A 16,100-nucleotide genomic window follows, 5' to 3' on the forward strand; every position below is an offset into this window, starting at 1 on the left:
TTACAACAGGTAGAACAACATTCAAGTAAGGAACGACTTGGAAATGAAGAAAAAACATTAATGACTAAAACTCCCAAATCATATCAGATTATGGAAAGATGTACTATGGATGAGGAAAATGATGTAGGAATAAAACTTCCTAAATCAGAAACTTATGATTCCCCTCTTGTTCCCCGGACACAATCCAAGGGTAACCTAACATTTATGAAGACAAATTCTATTCCATATCAAAACAGAGTAGAACTTCCCAAAGATAGCAGTACTTCTCTTAGTACTCAAGCCATTTGGCATCTCTCCAATAGTAGCGAAAAAGGAACTGACAGCACAAATGCATTGCCCAGAGATGATGGCACTGAAGCACTAGACATAAAAATAGTAGGGAAAGAGAAGGAAAAAATGCCTGATGAAAGCAAGGCAACTTCTAGTATGTTAAGTCAAACCAGACAGATGACCTTAAAAGGTGCCACAAAAGAAAAGCAGCAAACTTGGGAAAATGGAAAAGGTAAAAAACTTGTATTATATGATTCAAGTTCTGTTGAGGTGACTATTACAGATGAGGATCTGAGCATTATGAGATCCCATGAAACCAAAAATAGACTACTTCCTAGTGAAACAGATCTTCAAATAAATAGTAACATGCATGATTTGAGAGAAGCTCAAAATATTCAACCAGATAAAGATAATAGTGCACATAAAGAGGGCACAATGACAGTGGAGACACATGAAGCACTTACCCTATTACCACAGTTAAAAGACATTAATTTTGAGGCAGAAAATGAAGTGCCTCTAATTCCTAGAAGAATAAATGAAACTGAAAATTCTGCTGCAAAACTTAGACTGTATCCACCATCTGCTGAATATGCTAATACATCACCTTTAGAGGCAGAACAATGTGAAAAAAATAACTAAAATAATAATTATTTTCTACCTTAGATTTCTTCAAAAGGACACGCCAACACCCCTTAGCTTTTACATGCATTTCAAATGCATTATTTTGGAGGAAAAATCTTACTAACTCTTTGTTTTCATTGAAATAAAAGAACGTGGTCAAAAATAATGCGATAATCAAAGATAGAGCCACAAGATATGTTTGACACAATTAATTGAGTTTCCTCCTCTAAGGAATGGGAAAATGAGAAAGAAAAGTGTTGCCTAGTCCTGGAAAAGGAAAGACAATTAAAAAAAAACCCCAAAAAACTTTAAGCAAATGAAAGATTAAAGAAAAAAGTACTTGAGCAGATTTATACTTGATGTTTATTTTATGGAAATTACTATACACATCTCAATTAGTGGTATTACAATATCACTTTCTACACAGATGATTAAATATTCATATTTGTGCCTGATCTGCTTTCCTAATTATGGTATGAAAATAAAAATTGAGCTTTGCTTGTTAACTGTAGTCTAGCTGATATACATGTTGGTATATTGCAACCATTTGTGACTGTTCTGTTGACAATTATGCTAGATCTTAAGTAGAAGTCTTTAAAACATGTTATTTCTCTAAAAGAAAAAAAAAATTAAGGATTTCTGTAAAATCTGTAAAATCCTATAAATCCACTAGGTGGAGATGTCGGCTTCAGTCACTTTAGAAGAACAAATGGGGCTTTAAGATCAACACAATGGATCCCGAACAAAGAGAATTTTAACAAGCTTTATAGCCAATTGTTATTAACTTAAGATTTTGAAAACTAAATAGTCCATTAGCATTTAAGCTTTCAAGGTCTGATTTCTTGAGGTTAGCATGACACTATTGTTTGTGCCAGTACTCCTTGTGCACAGAAATTAAATGTGCTTATAAATATTAGACTTAAAAGTAATAGCAGAATCAGCATCCCTCGTTCAATATCACATTTATTTGAAAGATAGAGGTATACTCAAACATTTTATTATTAATATCCCAGTAAACTGTGGAAACCTACCTTCATGGTATGGAATAATATTTCTCATTTCCTAGAGGGAAAAAGGTTGCAAAGGCAACTAACTTCCTTTCTCCCATCTCTATATCTTCCTAGGTCTCTGTATCTATATATCTACATTTGGCAGTATTATAAAGCTTTAAAAGACTATTCGAACAATGTAAATATTGCTTATAGGCCCCACACATCTGTTTTCTTTCTTATTCAAAATTGCCAGCAAATGATGTAACTTTCTTATTTTGAAAGTCCCTAATCTTATTACCTTTCTTCTTTCCCTTCTCTTCCTGGATTCAAATTTTTCATGCTTTTAACTTCAACTCCTCTCCCCTCTATTTTTGTTCAGCTTCTCTGCTGAGCTTAACTCCTATGCCATCTGTCTGCCTGCCCGGATCCCACCTCATTTTCTTAAGCACCTTTAAAGTGAGAGGAGCATCTATGCCAGCTTCTTGCTCAATAATTTTATTCTAATTGACAGCTCCCTCAGGTTTACAGACCAGGTTACTTTTTTTTCCGGGTAGCTATCCTTTTTCCTTTTTTACTTTTTTAAAAGTGCCTTCACTATACTGCAGAGCTCTTAGTTTTGTTCTCCTCTCACTGTCAACAATATCCCTGCTATATCTAAAGGCCTAATGATTAGTAGTAGTACTCTGGTCACTAACCACCTTTCAGACTGAGTCAGGGATGACAGTTCTCTTGGACTCTTTTTTTCTCTTCCATTTCCTGAATCCAGTCTTTCACCTGCTTAATCATGTTATGTTTCCTGTGAAGTAGTTCTCAGGTTTACTCCTGCTTCTGAATCCCCATGGTAACCATTGTAGCCTTTGTGTTGTAATCAACTGAATTACTACAATAGCATCCTAGCTGGATGCTCTGACTTCAGTGTGGTTTTTTTGTTTTTTTTTTTTGTTTTTTTTTGCTTCTGTTTCAGCCCATTGAGGTCTCTGTCTTCATTGGGCACAAATTACCTGGGGTGCTTGTTAAAATGCAAAGTCCCAGGCTCCGTCCCAGAGATTTTGATTTAGTAGATTTAGAATAGGGTCGCAGAACCTTTGTTTTAACAAACATTCCAGGGTAATCTGGAGCATGTAATATACAGCCCACACATTAAGAAACAATGCTTAGCTATTCCAATGCACACTAGGAGATAATTCAGTGCCTGCTTCACTAAGGGAATTACATACAATTCTTCAAGTGAATAAATCCTTCAGACCAAACTCAGATAAATTCCACCCCCTCCCCCCAAATTACTTTTATCATACCTCTTCAATGCTTTAGAGACAAAAATACAATTGCCTATAATTTCATGTCCCAATTCCCTATTCTGGTTTCCGAGGCTTTTCAAAATCTGATCCCATCTATCAGGACATTCTCTTACCTCTCACTGTTCTTCAATAAGCATTTCCCATCTCTAATAGGCTGGTATTCTCATTGTCCTTTTTTATCTTTATGGGTCTTGGTTCTGTTTTACATTTTGGGGTCCTGACTTAGAAGACACACATAGGAAACAATAATGTGCTTAAAATTCAAAGAGTGAGGCAAAAAAAAGACAAAAGAAAAAAAAATGGGTAATGAAATTGACAATCTAGAAAGTAACAACCAGGACAGCATGATGTTCCCTGCCTTAAAGCTGAACTTGTTTCAAATGATGCCTGGTACAGAGATTTAACCACTCAATGGCTACAATGTTCCAATAACTAAATCTCTCATGTTGTATATTCTCACAACAAATGTGCATATGTTCTCTTTGCTTAGACTCTCTCTCATCAACCCCTTCATTCAGCAAATTCCTGTTTATGTTTATGATCTCAGCTCACATGTCATTTCTTCAGTGAAGACTTTCCTGTCCTATACTAGCTCTTGTGTCTCTCATTGGCTAGTATTCCTTTAGTATGCATTGTGATCTAACCTTGTTTTCCTTCATCTTAGCTTGTAACTATAAAACCACTAATGTGTTCTTCCAGTTAATCTCCATTTGACCAGTTGACCTTAAACTCCATTGAGAGCATAACTACATCGAACCCCAGCATCTATCCCTGGGGCTGTGTGTGTGTGTATGTGTATGTATTACATATATGTGTGTGTGTGTGCACATATATATATATATGTATGTGTGTGTATATATATATGTATGTATACATATATATATATGTGTGTGTATATATATATATACACACACGTTAGAGACTCAATAAACAACTAGAAAGAATTAAAACTAGTCCATTGTTTCCTCACTAATCAGCATATTAACACGGTAAAGACCTTACTGGGTCATGTAATGACGACTCAGGCATGTCACATGGAGAAGCTGCTCAAATTCACAGCGCTGAGCTGGATGCTACAACCAAGCCAAGGCCACCTGAATGACAAGCCCGGATTTTGCCAGTCAGAGAGACTTTGCTTTCCTACTATGCCTTCTCCTCATTCTCTTCCCTTAACCTCATCCCCAGAGCCCAAACCTGTGCTGATAGTCTTCAATGCTTAGCAATAAAACTTTTCCACTAAACATGTGATTTTTGGCCTGTGTGTGTGTGTGCGTGTGTGTATGTGTGTGTGTGTGTGTATTTTTCCTAAATCTTAAATGTACACTTCTTTGGCTCTATTCTGGTTCTCTTTCTCATTTCCAAACCTGTTACTGATGGCATCCATTCTACTCCCCACTCTCCCCCTGCCCCTGCCAAAATGCTTTTAGAAGCTGCCAATGACTTGCTTTTATCTCCATATTGAAACTTCCACATGTCCCTTAAATATAATCATGAAGAGTCAGCTAATAAAAGCAAAAAGGATTTCCTTGATTGTTACTTTATGTTACACTTTGGAATAGCTCACATCCCATAGAGAGAAGGAAATTCTGGATTAAGTGCTTGACACATTTATTCCTAGAAAATATACCTGAGGTTCATATTGAAAGACAAGGAAAGCTTACTCTAAACTATTTCAAGTCATGGAATTTTTAAGACAATTTTTTCTGGAAATTGAAATCCAAGTGAGGTGATTGGAGGCAATAATAAGCAATAATGATATACATTCATTTACTCAACAAATATTTTTGTGCATCTACTAGGTATGGTTCTAGGTGCTGGGGTTATAATAGCAAACAAAATAAAATGAATAAACAAAATTCCCTGCTTTTATGGAGCTACGTTCTGGTAGTGGGAGAAGATTCTGCACAAATAAATACACATTCTTTCAGATTAAATAATCAGGAGTAGCGGTTTTTCTGAGATACTCAATCATGTCTCATAATACTGTTCATTTCTGTGTACACTTGTGGGACTGGGTAATGACTTGGCATGGGTTTTGCCTTTAGAAAAAGAATGGGAAAGTTGCTTTCTCCTTGCAAACATCTGGATTGGAGCTTATTCCATTTCTCCTTTGGTGAGATACTTTCTGAGATAACAACAGACTTATTTTATTTTCTCCCTTGTTGAAGAGAGATAAAGTGCTTGGGAAGGATCAGAAACTAGGATATACAAGAAAAAAGACATTAAGAACTAGGATGGTTTGTACTGAACAAATAAGGGCTACGAGGCCTTTATATACAAGGACTTCCAGTGTGAAGAATGTGAAATAATTCTCTCCACTCAGAGCAGAAGAATCAATGTGAGCTGACGTCAAAACACAAGGATTTCAATAGAAGACAAAACATACTGGCAGGAGGATTCTTAGACCCCATACTAAACTGCTCTATCAGAAGAGAAGTTGTGGGATCTCCTCCTCTGTCAATCTCTGAGAACAAAGTAGACATCAAGCTGTCTGGTACAAATAAGAAGAATCCTTTCCTGCAGACAGATGGTCTGGGGTTTCATTCCGGGATTATATGACTGCTCCCTCTACTCTCTGGGATCTGCGATATTTAAACCTTTTTTTTTTTTTTTTTACTGTTTATGTACTGTACTTTACTTATTCTTTACATAACATCGATCTCTCCATTTGGACTTTAAATCTATACCCTTAACCACTTTATCACACGGACACTCAGAGAGTTAGAGAAGAGCTGGGACCAGATCTCCTGCCTCCTGCTTGAGCCGGTGCCACCAAAAATGACTTGTCATGGGGCCTTTGCCTGAAGGCCGGCCTCACGGTGAAAAGCCTGCACAAATCCATCTTGCACGAAACTTCTTCCTTCAAAAATGACTAAGTGGGGCTCAAGTGTAGTTAATAAAATTGCAGCTGAGATGAGACTGTGAGTCATCTGTCATACCCTAGTCTCTCTTTTACTAATCAGTTGTGAGAAACATTTCAAAATCAGAGAGCGGCAGCAAAGAAGTATGAGATACTTAGACTTCTTGAGGCAATTAGAGACTAAAGAGCAGAAGGCAAATCAGTCTTCCCTCCTTGGCAGTCTTAAAATACACACTGAAAGTAGACTTTGGTGTTACACTATTTGTGACAGATTTTGACCATAACACATTTTCTAAGAGGAAATAAAAATTACTCACTTCAGGACATGCGTTCCACCCTCGCATCAGCAGAGATGATATGGGCTTGGGAACAGAATAGCCAATGGGAGGTCTGATGTGGTGGTAAGCCATGTCTGCTGCAGCAGCCGCTGTAAACCAAATGGTCATGTCGGTTTTGAAATTCACATATTTATTTCAAGAAACATATGAACAGGCAACAAAAATCAGCAAGAATCAATCTGTGCTCTATCAGGAGAAATTCAAAGAGAACTCTATGCTATTTTTTTTAAGTTTAAACAAAACATTGGATAATTTAATACTGTAAGTTTATCTTTATAAATTCATTCATTTGGTTGTTCATTCAACAAATAGTGAGCAGAGGGAATTTGTACAGAACTAAGGAACACACAAAGGAACAAACGGATAGCAAGTAATTTAGTGCGTGTGTCTGAAGTTACGGTATGTATATGATGTTATAGGAATTAAAGACTGAAAGGCAAATTGGACCAGACCGTACAATATTATACATCTCAAGTTAACACTATTCATAGTGAGACAAGGGGTGCCATTGCCCTTTGCACTTTGAATCACTTGGGGAATACAGATTATTTTTTAAGCTTAAATCCACTACTGGTTACGAGAATGTTGAGATTTTAATTTTTAATATTTATAAAGTGGTTATTATTTGCTAAACTCTGTTAGAAACTTCAAATCCATCATTTTAGCTAATAGCACTCATTGATTGAACTCCCTAGTGCTGCCTGCCTGCTCAGATTTCTGAATATTGCTCATCTCAAACTCCCCGTTACTATGTTATGATTCTTGGGACCTCACTGTAGATTACTGATTGCTGATTATGTTCTACAACCAGTGATTTCTATACTCTTTTGGAAACCAAGCTTATAGGTACTTTTATTGAATACATTTTGTATCAGGCATCATGGTATTTACACATATAAACTCTTTCGATTCCCCTAACATCTATGCAAGGTAGGTATGTGTTTTACTGATATGTGTTGTGTGTGTATGTAATTAGTTTTTAATTCATAAAAAAATTAAATATGACGAGTAGTAGGTGTAGCCTCTTGTTCTAGATTCCATGTTCTCTTCAGTCACTTCCCATTGAAGATACTTTGTGAACAACACATGAAGTTCTTTTTATTCCTTAGAAAAATTGCTCTGAATCAGAGAGAAGATAAAGTTCCAAGACATTGCCACTTCCTGTCATCTAGATTGTGATGTCATAAGCATCTGTCTCTATCTTAATGACTTTTGAAGTATTCTCTCAACCACTACCTCTCCTCCACCAATGTTTACTCCAATTAAATTCTGTTTATAGATCTGATCTAGGGAAATTATATGCGTTATAACTTAACATTTTGCTTTATGGATCAGTCAGAATTACTACTTAATTTTGCCAAATGTTAAATTTATAGTTAGTCTTTGTAGAATTTTATAAAATTAAGAGAACTAGAAAGAATAAAATCTTCAGAGAAAACACTTGTTAAAATATTTTGAGTATTTTGTACATAATATTTATATCATTGAGCTCATGTCTAATATACAATTATGTAATACTTTTTCCCCTAAAGTAAATATAAGCACTTCCCATGTTATTAAAACTCCACTTTAGCATATTTTAATGATTCGGCATTTACTGTGATTTACTTAATCATTCTTCAATTTTAGGTTGTTCAAATTTGGGTGTAAACACTTCAAAGAATGTCTTTTTCAATGTGACTTTCTTGATTTCATAGATTATTTATTTATGATATTTTGAGAGGTGAAATTAGTATATCAAAGGAAATAACTACTTTTAAGACTTTTAATACATACTGATAAATTGTTTTCCTGAATAGCTGTACTAATTTATACTTTCATTAGCAAGTGTATAAGAGCGTTTTTATTACACTTGCACCAGAATTAGTTTATCTGACTTTATAAAAGATTTTGCTAATATGAGAGGTAAATATATCAGTTCATTTGTTGTTGTTTAAATTTTGTTCTTTGATAAGTAGTGAGGCTTAGTATTTTCCCAAACATTTATTAATTTTTTGTCTTTAAAATCTTAACTTCATTTCTTTTGCCTGCCTAGCATTTTAATATTTCCTTGCAACAGCTGTTCTAATTGTACTATGGTTTCAGGTAGAGAGCAGAGTTAGGAATTTCATTTCCTCCTTTGTCTTCAATGCCCTTCATAGAATGTTTTCCCTGTCACATTTGCCAACAATTTCTAGCCACTATCAGGTAGAGCTATGGTTGCTAACCCTAAGAAAACAAAGAAACAAAAGACTGATCAAAATATATTTAGCAAACTTAACACTGACTTATAAAATGTGTCTTTTGTGTTACAAAAAACTAGGCATGTTAGGTTCCTATCATTGGCTACTCTTGACTATTTTTGATTCTGTTTGGAATGCGGTAAATAAGTAAGCAATCTGATGCTTAATGACCCTTGATCTAACTCTACTTTTTCACCTTATGACCATTTGGATTTTGTTGAGCTGAAGCACCTATAAGAACATAAACCAGTGTAGTGAACATATTTAAACTAATTATACATATCCTAATGCGTAGGGAGGGACTATTCATAAAGTGAGTTAAACAGATGCAGGTGTAAAACATCTCTGAAACTCCTTTGGACTCTGATATCAAGTATATAAAGTCACTTGTTTGCTTCTTGGTACTATGTCTGGAAAATCGGTTTAAGATGAAAGATATTTAATTCTTCATTATTCAACGTAGACTCTGTAAGGCCTTGGTATTTCCTTCTCCCTTTTGCTTCACAACTCTTGGCAGTGATACTACTCATTAGCACCTCCACCAGAACATGGGGGTCATGGAATTGAAATCCGTCACCTTTGAAATTACCCTGTGAGTCTAGCCTAAGTGGCCATTGCTAGATAAAATATGTTAAATTATTTATGTAAATGTTAGTTTCTACTTCCAAAAAGAAAATTTTGCTTTTGAAAGAGAATAAGGCTAAATTTAAAAAATATCAACAACTACTTATTGAGCACTTATTCTTTCTCCAGCACTATCCTGAAATAATTATCGATAGTTTAGTAAAGCTTATAATCTAGAGTATGGCTCATCAATAGAACTTTTTGCAATGATGAAAATATTCTTCTGTGCTTTTCAATATGGTAGCATATAGCTATTAGGCACTTAAAATGTGTTTAGTGTGACAGAGAAACTGAAATTTTATTTTATTTCAATTAATATAAATCTAAATTTAAATAGCCATGTGTGTCTAGTGGCCTCTATACTGGACAGCACAATTCTAGAACACAGTTGTCTCCCACTCCCATTATCCTGAATGAGAGTTGAATTAGACAGAATTTTGTGAGTCAGCTTCAAGGGTATAATAACCCTTATGTTGATTTGTGGATTCAAGTTCTTCATTGTTTATCAAAACTTTATCAAGAAAAGAAAAGCTATGAATGGAGATTATCAGTGTTGTGTTCTAAAGAGGTCAGTGAACAACAGAACAGTCATTCAGTATAACATGTGATAACCTTAACTCATTTATTCATGGGACAAAATATATTGAACATTCTACATGAATGATAATAGGCTAAGAAAAAAATGAGTTCTGCTTTTCAATAAAATTTGGTAAATGAATACATAATTATGAAAGACATGAATTACTGGATTTTTCACTGTTTTTATGGTTCAATTGATAAATGTGATTTCTTTTTCCTGGAATCTTCTTCCCTACCCTCTTTTCTGGCATTACATCTACTATCATTTAAGTCACAGCTTAGATGAAAGCTGTCTGGGTGTCCATCCTCGGTCCTTCCACAGCACCCTGTACTACAATAACATACATTGTTTTATACTTAAGTATCTATTTACTAGCTTGCCTCAGCAAATAGATCGAAAGTTCTTTGAGGTCAGGGATTGTGTCTTTTCACCACTGTACTTCCTGTGCTTAGCACAGTGACTGGCAATCAGTAGGCATTCAATAGATATGCACTGAATGAATCAATAAATGAGATAGTTCAAAATATCATCCTGGAAAAAAAAACATGATCATGGTATATAGGTTTCAGTGAACAGTATTTGTACAAACAAGTGAAGGTGATGGATTAATGCCAATTAATATCTTGCTCATTATTAAGTTTTTAGGACAGAGAATAATTCCTGGTCATCAAGAAACACTGTAGAATGAATATAATGTTTAGTTTAATATCAAATTACACCATAATTAGGTCAATTATAGAAATCTGGTGGCAATTTGATATAGAATACTATATTTTGTTCAAAACTTTGGGGTGGGCCTTCAACAAACTGCAGAAGTATTACTATTAAGAAATGCCCTTAACAAGGAAATCTGAAGGCCTAATTTCCAGTCTGGCTTTGCTTTTTAACTCTCTTAGAGATCCTAATTAAGCCAATTTGCCTCTGTGAGTATCAGTTTCTCTCAATTTAAACATGAAGCAGTGAGGACATAGTGTAATGGTGACAAGAATGGGCTTTGAGAACAAGGAGCCATGCATTTAAGTCTTGACTATAGCTCTTATTAGCATGTGACATTGAGCATCTATCTTATTCTAATCCAAATCACAGGGTATTATTAAAATTAAAAGAGTAGGTAGATTATCTGGTACATTGTTGGTTCTCAATAAGTGTTAGCTGTTGTTATTGCTATACTTATTATCTACATATCTAAGGGTCTTTCTGATTCTTTTAGTGTGAATCTAGAAGATATCAAAAACATTGTTGTATATTTTCTGTTCTGTCTAGACCAGAAATATTAGTTCTTTCTGAGGTTTTCTTATGAATACCAAGTAAAACATTGCATTGAATTACTGCAAATAACAAAGCTACAAACCATTTCATCTGTCACCAACCCCAGCTCACAATGTAATACGGCCATTGTGGACAGGATGAGTATACAGCTCTTCATGATGAACTTAATTAGTTATGCATTGATTATGGATGAATTGATACTTGATTCTGAATTCCTAAAGTAACCTATCGCTTACTTTCTTATGTTTTATAAAAGTAAATCAAGGCATTCATATAAAAAGAGAGCAAAGTATAATTGTTTGTAAGTTTCGACTACGATAAAATTTCCAGATTTTTTTTTCCCAATTGTGTATGTGTATTCTAAAAAACACAGTTGATTCTACTTCATTGTTTTTAATGGGCAGGGCTGTGGTAAAACAAAGCAAATGCATTCTACCATTTAAGCAAGAGCTAAGACACATTCTTTGTTAAACTGACACTTTTCAATGATGTATCACCAGAGCATATAGCATCTGAGAGAGACCATGAGATTGCAATCTTGAGATTGTACTAAGAATGGCTTAATTTTTTAAACCACATCCCATTCTCATTACAGACTGTCAGAAGAATAGATTAATTTGCACCATTGTCTGTTCTCATTGCAATCTTTGTCAGTGTAATGAAGTATCGGAATGTTAATATCAGCTATATTCATAGAAATATCACCATCCATTGGACCGATTTGATCTTTTCGGCGATCTGTGTAGTGATTGCTTGGCTCTAGTCTTCTCAGTGAAAAACTGATAAAGATTAGCATAGCACACATAAGATTTCAGAACTTTACTCACTCTTATTTTCTTATCTCTTGCCAAAACACAGTTCACATCATCAATGTGCTTAAGCCCTTTGAGGTTATGATATGTTGAATATTTTAGGATCCTAATCATTTATGGAGGAGTACACAATCATCTAATATTTAAGCAAGAGTAGCTACAAATATGAGGCCTATGACATAACTGTGTCTCCAAATGTACTTCTATTCGTATTTTTAAAAACCATATGTAAAACCAAAAAAGGTCTGTAAGCTATATTTGGCTCCTGGACTGCAGTTTACAACTCTGAGTTAAGTCTCAATATGGAGTCTCACCAAAAACTGGCTAGAATCAATTGGCAAATGTTCAAAATTTGCTACCATATCCTAGACCTAGAGCCTGGCATTAAGGAATCCCAGGGCACAGCGTTGAGTTTCCTTGTGAACCAGCTGGCACCACACAGGAAAACAAGAGGCTCTCTTCTGTGGCTCCAAACTATCATATGAAAGTGATCTACAAAATTGGATACCTGGGTGTAAGGAAATGGGATTGGTTAAAATACATATTGATGGATTAATTCATCCCAAATTTCTTCTTCAGTTTTTCATCATATATCAGAAATGACAAGTCCATGGGATAAATAAAATTGAGGAAGCAAGTGTTGGTTTCTTCCTCTGAAATGTATTCAAGACAGCTTTTGTTTGTCAGGTCATACCAGCTCCTTTCTCATCTTGCCTGGTTCTTACCTCTCTCCTAGGCTTTACACCTTGGCTCCTTCTAACCTAATCATTTCTGTCACAAATCTGCTCTCTTCCTATATCCATCATCCTTCTGCTGGATAAGCCAGAAGACTGAAGTTACCCTTGACTGCTTCCTCTCCCATGTGCTCTAATCTCAATTCATTGGCAAGTTCTATTAAAATCTCCTATAGGAGGAATAAGAAAAATACATACATACATACATACATATTTACATACATAAAATATCCTAAAGCCCTTTTCTTTCAAAGTCACTACCTTAGTTAAGATTTTATACATTCTCTTCTAGATTACCTGATATCCTTACCTCTGTTTTGAACCTCTCTAATCTAGCCTTTGCTTTGTAGCAAGAGGGAGAATTTAAAATAATAAACCTGTACTATCACCCTACCACAGTGACTGCCATTGTTGACACATAGGCCCTTTGCCATCTGGCTCTAGTTTTACATTTACAGCATGTGTCTTGCTGTTGATTCCCTTGTATTCTCCGATTCATTCCTACTGAATTATTTGTGAATCTCTCATGCCTCTGTACTTTGCCTATACAGATTTTTGCTGGGACACCGTCTCTACCTCCCCACTATACCTATTTAATTAGTACTCATCTTTTTAAGATGCAGTTTTGGCATCATCTGCTCTGAGGATCCTTCCCTGATATCCTTTTCCCACCACTTGTCTGGGCAGGAGATCCATCTGGGGAGCATCCTAAGGAATCTGTGCCTCAATCTAGTTGGGTCTTACTATGCTGATTATACTTTTCCCACCCCGTCTCTGTACTATGAGAGCCTGGGCAATGCCCTATTGCTCTTTGTTTTCTGGCCAGTAGGATCCCTTAATGATGGCCAAAGGATAATAATAACTAATATTTATTTATTGAGTACTTACTAACTCCAGCCACAATTCCAACACTTTGGAGTAGGTCCTATTATTATCCTCATTTTTTAAAGAAAGAAACTGAAGTATTGAAGTATCGTTTGGTTAAGTAATTTGCAGAAGGTCGCGAGACTCATGCTCTTGCACATTATGCCAGTTGTCTCTAGCTCATACAGTGTTAGCCTGAAAAATTTTTCTTAAAAATTGAGGTAATTGCCAACATTTGAAAATCTTTAGGTTTTTGAACAAATACACAGAAATTAGTTAATATGGTAACAGTGAACAGGCATCCCTATGTTCCTTCATGACACTCCTGGCTGAAGGTGGGTAGCAGCTGTCCCCTTGAGTCAGAGCATGTGATTTCCCATTCATCACATTACCCCATGTAGAACATTTCCCTGCTCCCGCTGGCCCTGAGAGCATTTGATCTCATGACCTTTGGGATGCTGAATGTGATAGCTTTTTCAGTTTTTTTTTGTAATCTCAAAATTATAAAGTTAATTTGAACATATATTATGTAAAAGAAGAACTTCAAGTTCTTCTGAATGCTAATATTTTTGTTCTAATTTTATATTTATATTTTATATTTTCCCCAGGAGATAGGATTCTGCTAAATCCAAGAGGTAAGCCATGTGTAATGTTGCTATTACCATAATTGATAATGCTGTCCCACACTGTAGTTATGGATTTGTTCCTCATCGTAAATGGCAAATATGTAACTTATACTGAATCTGATGCTTTACATAATTTATTACTAAACACATGCTAGATTGCCTAACCACTGCAATAATATTAACAGTCTCATTTCTTGATGCATGGTCACTGTCCAACTTTAAAAAATTCAGCATCTATCATAAACAAACTCTCTTTCCAATAAAGTGCTATAAATTCTAATATCTGTAATATTAGAATCAAGTTATTCTTAGGCAAGACTTTTAACTGTTCTATTCTATAATATTTTCCCTCCAAAAAGAGTAAATATTTGTAGGGGCCCCTGAGAGAGAGGATCTTCATCTCGTTGAAATATTCAATTTTATAATTAGCAAAGTATAACAGAATAGAGAAAAATAGCAAAACTGTATGAGTAAAATATGATAAATACTACAATAAATGATGACAGGGCCTGGAGGAAATGAGCTTAACTCAATATTGGAGAATTAAGAAAAATGTTATTGGAAGAAGTAATATTTAAGTTAAGACCTAAGAGTAAATTGGAGTTAGTATGATGAAAAGTGGGGAAGAGTGTCTCTGTCCAATGACTAACATTTCAAAGACATGAAAGTGAGAGGAAATGTGTCATGTTGGGGATATAAAATAGTCTCCTGTGGCTGGAACATAGAGGGGAGTATGCCTGGGTTGGGGGTGGGGTAGGCAGGAACATAATTATTATGAGAGCCTTTGTAGATTGTTTAAGAAATTTTGTTTTTTATCTTAGAAGCAAAGGAAAGACATTGGAGATATGAAGTAATGAAAGATGGATGATCAAATTTGGGTTTTTAGAAAGCTACATCTACCTATAATATGGCGATTGGCGAAAAAAAAAGATGATGAGCAAAACTGAGGACAAGGGTACCATTTAAGATACTGTTCAGGATTCTGGTGTGAAATAAGGCAGTAGAAGTAGAAAGAGAGATAAGTATATAGATTTGAGAGATATTTAGAAAATAGGACTGAAAATTAGAAAACAAGAAGAAAAAGAAAAAAAAGTAAGGGAGAGAGAGAAAGAAGAAAAGGAGAAAAGAAAAAAGAAATTAAGGAAAGAGAAGAGTCAAGATGACTTGAAGTATTTATATGGGCTCCCTAGAGAATGAGAGTAACACTCAAGTACAGAACTGTGGGAAGCCTTGGCCTTGTATTATACTCTGCCCTTATCTTTTATCTTACGGTTGCAGAATTTTCAATTTACAAAGTTCAGTAAAAAACACCATCTCATTTGATCCTCACAGCAATCTTTGTGGAGTCATCATTGACTGAATTTACTGAAGAAACAGCTTGTGAATGGGCCTAGAAGCCAGAAGAAATGAAACATACTAAAGGAAGCAAAAGAAGGCTAGAGTGATGGGAGCATGGTAAAGTTAAATGATATAAGTAAGGTTAGAGATTCAGAATCATGTAGAGTCTTGCAGGACGTATTAAGAGTTTTGATATTTAATCCTAAGAACCTGGGAAGCCATGAGATAATTTTAAACAATGGTCACATAATTAGGCTTCTGTTTTTAAAATATCATTCCAGTGGAAGTGTACGGATTGAAGAGGAAGGGGGAACAAGAATAATAGGAAAACAGTTAAATGGCTATTGCAGTAGTTAAAGTGGTAAACATGGCAGTTTAAACTAGGGTGGTGGTAGAAAAACTTTGAGAAATAGATAAATTTGAGGTATATAAATCACCACTCTCTTCAGTGTTGTACTGGAGGTCCTTGACTATGCGAGAGGCAAGAAAAAGTTATAAAAGACATGGATTGGAAAGAAATAAATAAAATTTTCTTTATTCACAGATGACATAATCATTTATGTGGAAAATTCCAAAGAATGTACCAGAAAAAGCTAGTGATAAGTTAATTTAGCAAATTTGTATGGTACTAGGTTGTTATTTAAAAATAAAT

General features: G+C 35.1%; 1 protein-coding gene across 1 annotated transcript in view; it reads right to left on the bottom strand.

Moving 5' to 3' along the window:
* Positions 1 to 16,100, bottom strand: part of LOC105295867 (serine/threonine-protein kinase TNNI3K) — a 268,258-nt gene that overhangs the window by 68,313 nt on the left and 183,845 nt on the right. Inside the window, exon 21 of the mRNA XM_011365693.1 lies at positions 6,359 to 6,468. Coding sequence (XP_011363995.1) covers positions 6,359 to 6,468 — 110 coding nt within the window. The remainder of the gene's footprint in view (positions 1 to 6,358; positions 6,469 to 16,100) is intronic.

The sequence above is a fragment of the Pteropus vampyrus genome, unplaced genomic scaffold (assembly GCF_000151845.1).
Source record: "Pteropus vampyrus isolate Shadow unplaced genomic scaffold, Pvam_2.0 Scaffold115, whole genome shotgun sequence".
In the NCBI taxonomy this organism is placed as follows: domain Eukaryota; kingdom Metazoa; phylum Chordata; class Mammalia; order Chiroptera; family Pteropodidae; genus Pteropus; species Pteropus vampyrus.